Source organism: Sarcophilus harrisii, chromosome 1 (genome assembly GCF_902635505.1).
Source record: "Sarcophilus harrisii chromosome 1, mSarHar1.11, whole genome shotgun sequence".
NCBI lineage: Eukaryota > Metazoa > Chordata > Mammalia > Dasyuromorphia > Dasyuridae > Sarcophilus > Sarcophilus harrisii.
Window position 1 is genome coordinate 189,712,038 of NC_045426.1, and position 15,801 is coordinate 189,727,838.

At 34.6% G+C, this 15,801-nt stretch overlaps 1 protein-coding gene across 4 annotated transcripts in view; it reads left to right on the forward strand.

The window, feature by feature from the left end:
* The window catches only part of SLF1 (SMC5-SMC6 complex localization factor 1), a 90,157-nt gene extending 79,334 nt beyond the window's left edge, over positions 1-10,823 (forward strand). For 3 of the 4 annotated variants that reach the window (XM_031949579.1, XM_012541376.3, XM_031949683.1), the window contains 3 exons: positions 60-152; positions 654-836; positions 3,959-8,414. In XM_031949579.1, coding sequence (XP_031805439.1) covers positions 60-152; positions 654-836; positions 3,959-4,446 — 764 coding nt within the window. In that variant the 3' untranslated portion in view covers positions 4,447-8,414. Of the gene's footprint in view, positions 1-59; positions 153-653; positions 837-3,958 lie in introns of all 4 variants that reach the window. The other variant, XM_031949750.1, reaches the window with a different exon arrangement.
* Positions 10,824-15,801: the final 4,978 nt, after the last annotated feature.

Sequence of the window (15,801 nt, forward strand, 5' to 3'; positions counted from 1 at the left end):
TATTTCCTTTAGTTGATATCTTGCCTTCTCTGGAATAATCTATTAATTTTTTATGGTAGGAGAGACAGCCCTGCATAGAGCTTGCATAAATAACCAAGTGGAGAAATTGATTCTTCTTCTCTCTTTGCCAGGAACAGACATTAATGTTAAAGGTAAGTTCTGAATCTTCACTGTCTAATCAAATCTGAGGATAATCCTGATTTTGCATTATAGAATTTTTGCATGCCAACATTAAAAAAAATTACAAGGAAACCTAAATGTACTTTACTTGATGATACCGAGTTATTACTGAAATCAAGAATATTAAGGTGGGAGGGTAGGGGGTGGGATGTGGGAGAAATGCAGAGGAAGGGAGAAGGGGAGGGAGAATGGACTATAACCAAAGTCTGCATAAGAGGAAAAAATTATCATTGTTATCATATTTGTGATCAGATCACCAAACTAATTTGGAAAATGATCATCATATACATCCTTTGTCCCCCTTTAAAACAGAGATACAATTATATAGCCCAAGCAAGTGTAAGAAAGGAGCCTTTTGGTACTGAGTAATATGTTGAAGAGTTATGTTGAAGAGAGAAACAGGATAGCTCTACTTTACCATTGAATAACTCCTACTTTTGCTGTTTTAAAACTTCCCTTGATTTCTAATTCAGACTATGCTGGCTGGACGCCTTTGCATGAAGCCTGTAACCATGGCAACACAGTGTGTGTCCAGGAAATTTTGCAACGTTGTCCAGAGGTAGATCTGCTCACTCAAGTGGACGGGGTGACTCCTTTGCATGATGCGCTGTCAAACGGACATGTAGAAATTGGCAAGCTGCTACTCCAGCATGGGGGTGAGTGCATTTATGCTAAACTGGTTTTGCAAAATTATCCAATTTTTGATGAATCCCTCAGAAGTTGATAACACTTCCTTTTTTAGCTTCTATAAAGGAGAATGCCTTTAAAAAATACAAAGAAGGGGGGGAAGGTCTTTTTGTGAAAACAAGCACCATTTTGTCAATAAGGATAAAAGCCTTTTTTTTATATGTACCCTTACTCATTATATTGAAACTGTTGTTTAAACCAGTGTAGTGGAATACACTTGTGAATTGAGTATGTGGGCTTTAAAAATGAATTTATTTTGAGTCTAGTATGGGTTTTTGATGAGATAGGCAATTCTGAAAGGTTTAGTAAATGGATGTATATTTTTAGCTATTATAATGTTTCTGCATTTCTCTTATTCTGTTACTGATTTGACTGATTTTATTTTTAAGATTTATTTTCTTATATCTCACTAAAATTATTTTTAGAATCAATAACATTTTATCAGGTCAGCTAAATTAATAATTGAGTTAAATAATGTGAGGATTTTATAATTGTGATAAATGTTGGTCAGAGGTTTTTAAAGGGATGAGAATTGGGTATATTATACCTTAACAAACCATTCTCTGTACTGATTTATAACCTATGCTCTCAGCAAGTTCTGCCTTTTTGTGACTCTATTTGGTCCGAGCTAGATAACAATTCGAAACATTAAAAAATGCATTGAGGCAGCAGGGGCTGAGACTGGTGGGAAGGGGGAGGAAACAACGGGAATTAAACAAGGATGCATATATTATATTTCCCATTACTTTCATATGAAAATTCAAATATATGGCTTCTGATATTTTTGGTACTTAAAACATTCATATCTTTATGAAAATACACAAATGTGCTGCATTTGGATGTCTTCTAACTATATCCAGCTTTTAAAAGGGCAAAACTAGCAGCCTAAGACTTCTGGTTATTTATAGTCTTCTCCTGCCCCCTAAAGGCTGCCCTGTATGTCTATTGTACTGACACCATCTTGCAATCAACACATTTCTGGACTCTTCTACATTCCTCTTCTACTCTCTGTTTACTGAATTTAAATGTACTATCTCCCAGGTGTTTTAGCTATCTACCAAATCTTATATTGACATGTCAAGCCAATACTTGCTCTTTCTTGGTTGAAGAGGATGCAAGAATCAGTGTACCAATGTGATATAGAGTAAACCGAACTTTCCAGTAGATAATGTTATTATGCTAACAGATGTGCATTTTTCCAAAGGCCCTTAGTGAAGAATAGGAAATGGATGATCTTCTTGTCCATAGGGAGAGATCTATTTGCAGTCGCATGTATCAAGGACCTATAACTACTCTAAAAATTGAATGCAGTCTTGTTTTTGCCTTTGTCACATTTTAGGTTTGTGCCTGTCAAAAAGTTTGACACTACCATGGTAGAAACTACTTTACACATTCATTGTGGATTCATTCAGAATTAGTAGAAGGCAGATGGAGTGCTTTTTAAAAAAAAATTTCTACAAGAACTTAGCTTCTTTTCCTTTGGTTTGTTTTGGTACTTATTTTAATTGTTCATTCAGCACACTTCAAAGCAGTACAGTGCTTCAGAAGACCATTTGACCTTAAACTGGACATTAATCTTACTTCATCAATTATTATTTTATGCAAAAGATATATGTGTGTATATGTACACATATGTACATTACATATAAAATTTTGTTGAAGGTCAAGCTATGTATATTTTTAGCTATGCCAATACGTTAGTTAAAAACTAAAAGCAGTATTTTGCATAAACATAAGTGTTGCTAACAAATGACTAGGTCGTGAATTTTTTAAAAAATCTTTTATAGCTCTTACAACAGTTGTTTTCCTAATGTTGAAATGCATAAAAATTAAATCTGGCACAATCTTTGAAACAGATCGGGTGCTTACCATTTGTTTACTGAAGTTTAGCCAAATACAACATTGTTGATATTCTGCTGCTCTCATATTTCACCTGTGCTACCACCAATCCTACCAGGGAAAAGGATGGGGAAGCTACAGTGACTTTACAAACAGAAAAATATAGAAGTTTGCATATAGTAGATGGTTTATAATTTTGGGCAGTTCATAATTTAAGAGCTTTTTGGTTTTATTTTTGTTTTCTCATTCAGTCACACATTCAAGGTATACCATGAAAGACATGCTGCTGTTGGAAAATAGATCTTCCCGAAATATTTTTTTCTAGACTTCAGTTCTACTGTTTTTATTTAATTTCCTTATGGGTATTATCCTACCATGAGGCATCCTGAATAGTTTAGGATGTGTAAGAACATTTTTCACAGTATCAAATTAACAATCAAATATGTTAAACATATATTTTTAGTACGTTCAAAACTGTGCTGGGTACTGGGGATAAAAAGACCAAAAAAAAAAAAAAAAAAAAAGGCTTCTTCCCTCAATGGGCTTACATTCTAGTTGGAGGATATATGTATTGAAAGGGAAAACTGAAGAAAGTATTAGCACTAACAATTGGTTCTATATTAGGGAGGGAATGAGGAAATCCTTCCTAGAAATGATACCTCATTGCATCTGAAAGAGATAAAGATTCAGAGACGTGAAAAAGAGGAGAAAGAGATATTCTTGGAATGGGGAATGGCTTGTAAATAGACAAAGTTCACATAGAATACTAAGGCCGAGTAATAATAGTCTAGTCTAGTTGGAATATGCATAGAGTTAATAAAAAGGGAGTATTATGAAATAATACTGTAGAAGTAAGTGGGAGCTGAATTGTGTAGGCCCTTAAGTGCCAAACATAAGTGGTATTTATTTTATCTTTCATGTATGTGTTGGTATGTGTATTTGTGGTATGTATGTGAAAAACACTCATGAAAAACATTGTTCCTTGGAGAGGTACATATGCTTTCTTAATCTTAAGAGCAGCGTTATTTTTTTTAACATCAATTTGTAAAATTTTTCACAATCTTTCTTTTTTTTTTTTATTTGTACCTCATAGATCATTTGCAAACTAATACAAATACACATTTATGACATCTTCAAATTAGTCAGTTGACTTGATTGTTTTTTCCTGATGGGCTTTAACTGATTGTGTCCACCCAAGTTAGTACCAAAGTTAGCTATAAATGTTACTTAGCATTTTGCATCACTTTTCCAGGCTCGGTGCTTCTCCAACAGAAGACTTCTAAAGGAAAACTGCCTTTGGATTATGTGCTAGCTCCCCAAATCAAAGAAGACCTTCTGGCCGTCCTACAAATTGAAGGTTCCACTGAGGACCTTCAGGCACAAGAAGAGGACCATTTCTACCAGCAGCAGATTGAATTTGGCTCATTCTTACTTAGTAGAATGCTGTTGAATTTTTGCTCAATATTCAACTTATTTTCAAACTTCTCTGTCTTTAAAGAGTTAACTCATCTACGTGAAAGATTGTTTACTTCTACAATTTGCAAGGATGCCACTAGTATCCATACTGACTGGATTATGGATCTCTATGCTAGAGATCTTGTGACACTGAACAAGCTACCAAGTCTCCTTAAGGAGATACCTGAGAACTTGGAAGTGTTTCCTGGAGTTCAGACACAGGCCTTACTGATGACATTAAAAACTATGCTAGATCAGTCAGAGACTTTTCACAGCACTAGTTAATTTTGATAGAACTTCTAAAATATTCACATTCTATATTTATAGATGCAATCTTTGATGTTGTTTATAAATGCATATTAGATCATTCCTTTTTCAGAAAAATATATGTAACTCTCCAAAAGAGAAATGCAAATTATTTCCAAATTGAATAGAAATTTTAAAATTATTTACAAATTGAATAGGAATACACATTGAATAGACATCTTAAAAATTACATTGTATTTTTTAAAAAGTGATTCTTGTTTGTATTGTAATCTTCTTTATCTAAATGTTTAATAAAACCTTGCAAAATTTTTCTCTCTTTCCCCTATGGATCTGAGAATGCTGGCAGATACCAATGCAATTATTCATATATTCACTTTTAAGGATATAGTTGGAAACTGTTTTTTATTCAGCATTCCGACCATCAGAAAAGATTCCTTTCAATGCTGTGTTTTTCCTAACATTTGTAAAGTTTGCAGCATTAACTAGTGCGCTAATGGGAAGAAAATAAGCCTGAATTTATCTCTATCTGCAGCATATAGCACAAAAATGGGTGTTGCTGCTGCAAGTAGCCCATATGATGGCAGTTCATAAATTAAGTTGATCCAAGGTCTTTCTGTGCATATGTCAACATAGGCTAGAAATGTTTCAGTTTGAGGTTCTTTCATAATAGCTATTCATGGTAAAGTTAAAAATGAAAGTATGGATGATCACAATCACTAGTGGGAATGTTATATTTTTCTATAGCTGGCACAGAGACATTAAGACTTCCATTTAGCTTTCTTGCAATTTATTTGTATAATCTCACAGCAATTAATCTGTAGACTTATCATAGATACAGATCTTTTCACAAAGAACAGATTCAGCAATCAATTACTGGAGTCATAATCTCATTGTCATCCCATATAATTGTGGATCAATTCTAGTTAAATTTTGTTCTTTTCATGATTTTCCTAAGTTATGTTTACAAATAAGGTTGTCTAAGGAATATCAATTATTAATATCTGGCAGACTTCAGAGAGAAGATGTAGTATGGTCTAATAAAGCAAGCAATGGACAGGACCTTGGAAAATCCAAACTCTCATCTGGTCTGTACTATACCAACAAGCTGCCTATTGGGCAAGCCTTGTGTTCTTCCTGAACCTCAGTTGCCTCATCAGTAAAATGTTCAGTTTGTTCTAAATCATCACTTGTTTGTTTGTTTGTTTCTTACATTATGATCCTTCATGATATATCTTTTTCCTCTTATTGAACACTACAAAACGAAACTGAACAAATGAAAACTGAGTATAGAGAAGATAGTTTATCAAAATAAGGGAAAACGAGGCAAGGCAGAAGAGATAAATTTGGAAGAATAACACATGTCCTGTTTTCACTAGTTCATTTAAACTGCCTTTTTTTTTTCATTGTAATGGGAAAATAGTGGATTTTTCTACACTGAATCACCATGAAAATGTTTCCTTTTAGTTGCAATATTTATTTATATTTTCTACATGAATTTTGTACTTGTCAGTTTTTCTCTTACCATGAATATATTATAAGATAGTATAGTGACATAATTTGAATTAGCTGCAAGGTAAAATTACATTCCTGGCTTTCATTCTCATCTTTTTAAAATTGCTGCATATTTTCTATGTACATGCCACTGTGCTAGGCGTTATTAGGATTTGTGAAAACCTTCAAAAAGGGAGGTGGTCCAAGCCTATGAGAAGTTCATATTTTTATAATTTTTTAAGTTTAATGAAACTTTAAATTTTCACTTGAGTTAATATAGTTTAACTTGCATAATGTGTCATAACCTTGCTATGAGAAGTTTAATTCTCATATTTGTGTTTTAAAATGTATAATCTGTCAACACAAGTTTTCAATTCTAGATGACTTGAAAAAAGTTATGTGCAGTACCTAAAAAGAGACCTGAATTATGGCATTCATAGGTTCTATGTATCTGTCTCAAATTCTTTTAAATAAGCCCTCAAACTAGGTATAGTTATATGTTTGCCAATTACTAAGCCTGAGAAATTTTCTGATAAGTATTCTAAAGTATCAAAATAAGACCTTCCCTGAGAATTCAAGTTATATAAAAGTTCAGTATTGTTTTTCTGTTATTTAGTTTTATTTTTACTAACATTCCAAAAGGATTATCCAAGTTTGAAGCTGAAACCTTTCAATGAATCGAGTTTTTTTTTTTTTTTTGGTTTACTTTTTTTTTTAACTAGATTTGTGATTTCATCTATACAGAATGTTCCCCATATGAAAACTGTCGCCATAGATGTAGATTGGCAACTTGTCTTTAATTTATAATCTTAGATTGCCCGTGACTCTGAGAGGGAACTTGCCCATAGCCACATAGTTGATATTTTGTCAGAGGTAAGACCTGAAATCATGTCTTCTTGACCATAGACTTCTCAGTTGTTTTTGTATTAATAAAAGCAGATATGGGTCTAAATGTTCTTAATTTTCTCCACAAACAGGAAAAAAAAAATTGTTGTAAATTTGCCTTTCAGCTTTGTGCCTCAGCAACAAAACTATAGTAGCTTGTATATTTGTATATGCTGTAGCTTAAATGATATCTTCCTAAATCTAAAGATCAAATGGTGTAAGGATCCTAGTCTTAGAGGCAATTGACTTATATTTCTGAAGGACTTTCAATAAGCCAGTCTCTGGGCCTTATGAAAAATGGAGATAATCTGCTACCCAAGTAATTGTGAAGAAAATACTTTGTAGCTATAAAGTACTACATAAATGTGATCCATTTTTATTTTCTGGTATTTTGTGCCTTTCCTAAGTGAAAAAATGTTTTGAAACCTTTATGTGATGTGTAATTGTAATGACGAAGTAATCCTTATTGTAGATGTGGTAGTTTTCTTTGCTCAGGATTATGTTTCATAACACCAAATGTGGTATGCATATATATCACCCATTTCTGAGTCTCAGCTTCCCCTCACCCTTGGACTAAGTTGACCAACCCAATGTGTTTCTAACATGCCCCATGAAAGGATACCATTTTTGTTTACTTTAAAACTTAGAATGTAGTTTCCCTCAGATGAACACCATCATGTGCAGCAATCATCAGGGGAGAGTGCACTCCATATGCATGCACACACCTTTCCATTTAAGAGAGAGAGCTTGATGAGAGCCTGTCAATGTTTCTCCTTAATCAGCAGGAAGGGGTCATTTTTGAGTGACATGAGGCACTTCTTCCCCCAGGCACTCTTCCACACCTCCTGCTGACATCTAGAGAGCAAGACTTAGAATGATAATTTGTTTTTATAACGAATATGGCTTGAATTAGAGGGTCACTGATGACATTGTTGGAGTTAGGTAGATAGTAGGAACCAGACAACTTCAAGATTGGTGACATGGAGTACTGAACTGTTCCTGAAAACCAAATTGCAAGAAATGCCAAATTAGATTCTAAAAGTTATGATGGCAGAATATTCTTTGATGTTTAATTAAGCCTTAAAATAACTTTTTCATATATGAAATACAGTAGGTAACAAATTAGTTAGAAAGGGGTTTGGGGTGTTATTTTGTGTGGTTTTTGAAGTACAGCATACCCCTTATATGGAAGACATTTTTTATATGGCAGTAGGATTCTGGTAAGAGAATTTGGTAAATTTTATACTTCATTTGATCCTATATCATTTAATAATTGCATGCTGTATTCATCAGTAAAGCTAGGAAGCCACACATTTTATATTGAGAACCCTATAACCTCTGGGTGAGTATGTACTAAGGTGAATTTAAGCATATCTTCAATGTCCTTTTCCAGATACATTAATAAAGTCATTGTCATCTTTATCTTTCAAGAACTCTTAGGTTCTAGGGAATCAGACACTTATTATATACCTAAATATGCACACACACACACACATACACACACCCTTTAAGTCCTGGTAAATAACATCTGAAGGTTGAAAGGTTGAAAATTCACCCTAGCTACTGATTTATTTCTTAATGTTTTAGCCTTTATATTCTTTCTAGTTGATGAAAGATCCAAGCACAAATATGGTCAGGAAAGTTTGAATACTTAAGATAATTTGTTGAAGGAAAAATAGGAATATTTTCACTTTTTCAAAAGAAATGTATAGCTTAATTATTTTTATTTTACGTTTTAAAAATTGTAAAATGAAGATTGTTTTTAACAAGATGTTTTTTACTTTAAAATGCATGTGAAAAACATACAAGTAACTGAGTTTGAATATAACATTATATTTGTGCTATTGCACATGTAGTATATTTGTACTGATTGTGTTTTGTTTTCCCATTTTAAAAGAGCAAAATAAATTATTTGGTTATGTGTTAAAAATAATTTGCCAAATCAAGAACTGGAAGACATTTAGGATTGCATCTAAGCAAAGTGCCCTATGATCCCTAAAAAAAGAATAAAAAAGATACCATTAAGGTATTAGTAATCCACAGCAACATAATATAGAATTGAATCCACTTTGTAAATGGTTCCAACTCATGTAGGATTATCATCAGTAGTAATTAAAGCCTTTCCCCAAATTTTTTCATTTTTTTAATTGTGCTCTAAACATCCTCCCCCTCGCCCCAGTCCCTTTGTTGGCATGAGCTTATTAATAGAAAATCACAGGCTATTGTTAGGAAATATTGTTTAAAAACTCATCAAGAGAAAGGAAGAAAAATAACAGAAAAGTGCTTTCTAGTTTCAGCAGGTGGGATTGCCAAGTGAGAATCTGGAATCCAGGTTTGAATCCATTCCTATAAGACTGTCATTAATCGTTATGGTGGATGAAGTGAAAAAGCCCCCTCCCCTCCATCCTCTTACTCTTACAATGAAGTAGATAGTCCTTCTGAAAAAGATCATTAATCTTAAAGTGGTAAAACATAAAAAGAACTTAACTTGTCATACGTGGCATCTCAAAAGAACTCAGATGTTAGGCCAGTGGTGATTTAACTCTTTACACTGAGGCATTTTTTCCTAAGGATGAGAATGGTTCCAAGTCTGGCATTGCACCCCACCCCACTATTTCAGATTCAAACAGCTGGGTGTGTCATCCAATGCCAGTTTTATTTGAAACAAAAAAATACACTTTTTTCATCCACATGATTTCCACCAAAGAGATCCAGTACACTGTGCAGAAAGTTATTAATGAAGACATCTGACACTTAGTAGTATTGTAAGGTTTGCAAAGACCTTTGTATACATTATATTATCTCCTTTGATCCTCACAACAGCCCTGTGAGGTAGGTATTGCAGGTATTCTCTCCATTTTAGAGATAAGGAAACTGAGGTTGAGATAAGTAAAGTGACTTGCCGGTGCCCACCCAGTTATTAAATACACATTAATTAAAAAGTTTCAAACACTTGACTCCAAGTTGATCATTCTTCTATTACACCACGATACCTCTTAAATTGACAAACTTGTGGCTAAACAGTTTTGCAATCTTAAAATTAGGATTAACAGAAGAAAATGTGCCATTTAAAAAACTGGTTAGGAGTCATTGGAGGTTGGGAAGAATCCATTTGGAGGCTTTTGGTACATGCCATGTGCATTGATTGAAAAGATTTTACAGGTGTAGGCATATTGGCAAAGAAGAGGCAAAGGCACTGATGTGCATGAAGTGGTCAGTTATTTTGGTGGGCTAGAAGAGGGAGGTTAAGAATAAGGGGTTTATGGGGGGGGAATGTCACTGAATTGGTTTGTCTCTGGGAGGTGTGGAAGCAGCCCAAGTGTGCATATTTAAAAACAAATTACAAGAAAAGATTGAAGTAAATCTAACTGAATCAGTGTCTCAGTAGTTTACTGTTTTTAAAAATTGTTTCATTTTCTCAGTCTCACTTGCCATGGTAACTGGCCTTCTAGTGGTGGTTATTTTGAGTTTAGTGCCATAACCTTATCATAAGCTGTTATTATTCCTCAAAGGTTGGTGTTTTTTTTTTTTTTTTTAAATGAGCTCTGAAAGCATCATATGCCAAGCAAGATCTTCTGCTTAAAGATGTTATGTGCCCTTTCTCTGAGGGTGTCTACCCCCTCTGTTTACTGACGTGGTCATCCTATCCTTACAAGCAGATCTTCCCCTTGAGGTGGGATGAGGGCATCCTGTCTGGCGTAATTCTTAAAACTACTAAAGATTGAATTCTTTCATATGGATACCATGTGGATTGATGATAACCTATCTTCTTTATCAACCCCTTCTGATTTTAGGAGTGTTCATGGGATGTGAAGAATTACTTGTTCCCTGATGGGTCTTTTCAGATTCAACACACACACACACACACACACACACACACACACACACACACACACACAAAAAAAAAGCCAGGAGGAACTGATAAGATTAAATAATGGCTACATTTGCCAGAGTTTAGATGCATTTGCGGGAAGTTCACTACTGTTATTAAATTAAGAATTCTCTTTCATTTCTCTTCACAGATATAGAAAAATCTCATATTATAATGTGGGTTTTCTACTCTACTGTATTGATACCAGAGCAGACTACCAGCTAGACTTGTGAGAGAATTCTGTAGGGGGTTTAGCCATGGTAGGAAAAAAACTCTGATTTTCACAGTTTTGTCAGAGTTTGTTACCTTATATCTCCCTCTGTGACCAGGAAAATGGCTTTTTTAAAGGTGCCTTTTAGACAGTGTGATTCTAGTCACACTCATTTTACTTTGTAAACATTTTCATCTTTTATTATCTGCTGACAGAATTTAAAAAAAAAAAAACTTTACTAGTGACAGGAGTCATGAGTTAAAATACCTAATCACCCAAAATATCCAGGGTCAAAGAGATTAATTAGAAACACAGCTACATTAGGTAACCATTTAGTAGTTAGACTACCCACCTGGTAACTTACTTATAAAAAAGAGTATTGAAAAAACTCAGTTGCTTTGGTGTGCTTAATCTACAGTAAGCAACTATTAGGTCCCTGACATTTAAGTAAAATATAAACACAAACTTTTTTCCTAATGGAATAGGCACTGTGCTGAGCTCTGAGATGTCTTGTCTACTTACCAAATTCCTTAGCCACCCTCAGTTATGGGCTTTGGCTTATTGACTTATACCAGTGGAGAAAAATAATGGAATAGCAGGCTATGAATAAGTGTGTTTATTGCATTATGCATGGAGTATCCCTACTTATTAATAAAAAATAAAAAAAATTGTTATTAATTCATGTTGCTGGATCAATCAACAGACATTGATTAAGGGCCTACTGTGTGCCTAGCACTGGTAAGGGGTAAGAATGGGGAGGTAAAACAGTAGTTTCACCAAAATGAACCAATATCTCCCCTCAAGGACCTTATAATCTAGTAAAAGAGAGAACATGTACATATACAGGGTACTGATAGTCTTAGTACTGAAACTATTGAGATGCCCTGTATAACTAGCCATAAAATAAATACAAAATCATTTTTTGATAAGAAGGCACTCTGAATATATTTTTGGAAATTGTAAAAGATCAGATGGGGGGGGACGAGGAGGGGGAGAGAAACTTCTGCATCCTTGAAGTTTTTAAGTCCCTCATATTTGAGCTCTGCTCAGGTAAAATGCAACATATTGATTTGTGTGCTGTGTGGGACTACCTGTATATTTTTATGCTTTCCCATTCATAGTTCACAATTGGACCATTGCCTTAGCTCCTGCTTATTCCAAATAGAACTTAGTGCTTTTTAGGCCCTCATATGGTTTTTCTTATTTACCAATCAGGCCACTTGTACCCATGAACTATAATGCCCCAAAAAGCTGCAAGCTAGGGAACTTCTTACTACTCTACTTAGAGCACAGTTTGTTTTTCATGATGTTTTGTTTTGCTTTTCCTGCCCTCTATCTCCCTTCTTCAATCCTTTGCACGGGCTATCCTCCATACCTAGAATTCTCACTTCACCTTTTAGAATCCAGTTTATTTCAAGGCTCTTCTCAATGTTACATGCTACATGAAGCTTTTTCTATTTCCCCATCCATGGCTGCATCCCATTCCAACCAAATTAGTGTTTATGTTGTTGTTCTTAGCTATACTGTAAACTCTTGGTGCAAAAGGACAGTTTCTTCTTTTCTTTATATCCGCAGTACCTACCACTTAATAATAATTACCTAATTAATTGCTCAATACAGAAGACTATTTGATTGAATTCAAAGCTGGTTTGGTTGCCTTACCATTTGGAAGAAAAAAAAAACTAGTGGAGACACATCATTTCTTCAAGTTCTTTGGAAATGAAGACATAGAAATAAGTACCCTAAATAGTCCTAGCAACACCACCCCAATAAAGCCAGTACACCCATTCTTTCTAAGGTGTCAAGGTAGGCATACTAAATGAGTTCCATCAACTAAATATAGATGGTTTTGGTTTGAGCCGCTATCTCCATCTCAAACTATTTTATGTTATTCTTTAAATTTTTGCAAACATTTCACATGGTTGTGCCTAAAACAAATAGCATTTTCACTGGCTTGCTTAGGTGAGACTTTTAGTTACACCTCAGAGTTTCAGGGGAGATAAATGGGGTTATCAGAACTGAGACCCAAGATCTGGGTTCGCTTTGAAAAGGCTTTTAAAGTGTCTTTCTCCCCCCACCCTCCTACACTTGTGTTGTTTTTAAGCCAAGGAAATACAGTTTTCTTGTAATTCAATTTTATCAGCCACCACAGGAAGGTAAATTACAATTGAAAGTAGTGAAGAACTATCATAATGCTGGGGCTTTACCAACAAGAAAAGTATGGCTTTATTTCACACAAAACAATCGAAAACATAGGAAAGAATTTAGGAATGGTGGATGTTCCCACCAAATTAACAGGTGAGTGTTCTGTATACAATGTATAGTTATGATTGTCTTGCAATATATATTCTCTCTAGGCCTTAAAAAAATAAAAATAAGGCTAATAAACTAGGGCTTTAACAAAGTATAATTCATGATGTGTCTATTTGCTTATATATTTCCACAGTACTGCTTTTCTTGTTCAGTCTTTTTAGTTGTATCCAACTCTTCTTGACCTCATTTAGAGCTTTCTTTGCAGAGATAATAACAAAATATTTGCTATTTTCTTCTCCAGTTCATTTGACAGATGAGGAAACTGAGAGAAACAGGGCTAAGTGACTTGCACAGGGTTACATAGCTAGTAAGTGTCTGAGGCCAGAGGTGTACTCAGAAAGGTGAATCTTCCTGAACCAGGCCTGGTATTCTATCCACCATGCCATCTAGTTGGCCACAGTGCTGCTACATTGGTTCTAAAGCCCAGGACAGTGTTAAGCATACAATGAGAACAAGGGTCTGTTGAATAAATAAGTGGGGAAATTTTTAATACGGAGGGGAGCAGGATTATCAGCACTGACGAAAGTAAATTTGGATACAGAAATCAAGAGGTTAAGTGTTTGAGTTCACAGATGTGACAACTCATCACCAAATCCTTCTGTGCTCTTAAAATACAATGGACATTCTTTAAAGGACTTGCTTGAAATATTGTGGAAGTATCAAATGAATGAAGAGCCATTGGTGGAAATAACAAAGTAAATGACAGAAAGCTTAGAAGGGAACTCCCTAAATAAGTCTATTGCTCTACTACAACCAAATAATCTCTCTGCTAACATGTCCCATTTAATGATTTAAAAAAAAAATACTCAGCTGCATAAGAACCTTCAAAACTGGTTTGATTTTTAGAATGTTTTCTCTATGCTGACACATTGAGATAATTTAGGTCCTAATAGATCAAGTCTACCTAATTTCCCTAAAGCCATACTAAATACATATGAACATAAATGCTGCCCCTTTGAGAAATAATTATTATTTTTTAGTCTGGACCTATGATTTCATTGATGTTGGCAAGGCCCACAAGGAAATTTCTTCCACTAATGAAGATTTACAATATTTGGTCTTTTAAGTGTTGCCATGGGCATAGAAATTCACAAAGTCATTCAGGAGTTCCAAGCAGAATTTGAATCCAGGTCTTTCTGGGCAGCTTTTCTCTCCCCTACCTGAAGAGTAATAATATCAATATGTGGAATATATCCAAACATAGTTGAAGAATTTTTACTTAATTTACTCCATATGAAATATTGAGACATAGTTAATTGGTGCCATTACTTTGGCAGTCTTATTTCTAAATCAGGGTGAGAGGTTCATGTCCAGTATTCATCTGTTGAGAGCAGGCGTGTTTGAGCACTTGTGTCACAGCTGACTTTCCAAGAGCTCTTTGGATTGAAATCTATCACACAGTTCTGAGAAAACAAGATGTGGGCCTCGTAAGAGAGAATTTTCAAAGAGAAATGACTCAATCCCCTGCTGTTATACAATAAGCAGGTTTTTTCCAACTTTTGTTTCCAGTCTTTATCTGTAGCAATAATATCAATCCCCTCCTGGATTGTGGGTATGCTAAGAGGTAATATTTGCAGGGAAAAGGGGACTCCATGCAGTCAGAAGTCCTAGGTTTTTGACCCAGCTAGACAATTCTAAGCAAGTCTTAGGGTTGAGCCTGATTTTTCTCATCTGCAAAATGGGAAAAATACTTACACTATCTACCTTTTGGAATGTTTGTGAGCCCTTGACATCCTAAAGTGCTATAAAAATATCATGCAAAGCAATAATTCAGGGTAATTTGTTCCTCTACCTGCCTCTCCAGATCCTTATTAGAATCTCTCTTGGGGAGATCTCTTGGGATCTCTGCTCTTAAAGAATAAAGTTTTTTAAAAAGGAAATCCTTCCTAGGCATGAGAAAAATCTTTTTGGATGATCAAATAAAGCCTGTAACAATAATAATAATAGCTAGCATTGATATAGTCCTCTAAGACTTACAAAGCACTTTATACATATTCTCTCATTTCATCCTCACAAAAACCTTTTAAAGTACATGCCATTATTATCCCCATTTTTATAGATAAGGGACTTCTTGCCCAGGTTCACATAGCTAGTTGATTTTTAAAGCAGGAACTGATATGAGGTCTTTCTGACTCCAATTTTAACACTATCTACTATTTTTGCTCAGAGTGTCACTTTAAGAAAAGGTATGCAATCCAGGAAAAGACAAAAAAAGTAGGACTGTGACTGTACTGATTATACTTAGAAATAATCATTGTTTTTTGTGTTTTAATGCAGTAAATGTGTAGTAAACATTCTCACTGAAGTTAACATCTGAAATTGGGTACAGTGGAAAAAAAAAAAAAAACAGGAATTTGCACATAGATTTAATGGTTAATATTCCATTGGGCACATCTGCGCTTTGCAGAATGTCAGGCTTACTGATCATCTGAGGTCTTCAGACAATATCAGAATGGAACATACATTTTAGAAAAGATCTAACTGAAAGTTATTTCAAACAAACAATAGGTCCCCATCAATAAAGTTTCAAGGGTAACAACTTCATTCATGGTATATTGTTCCTTAACAACAAGTAGCAACAGTATGGGAATGTGCGCATTCT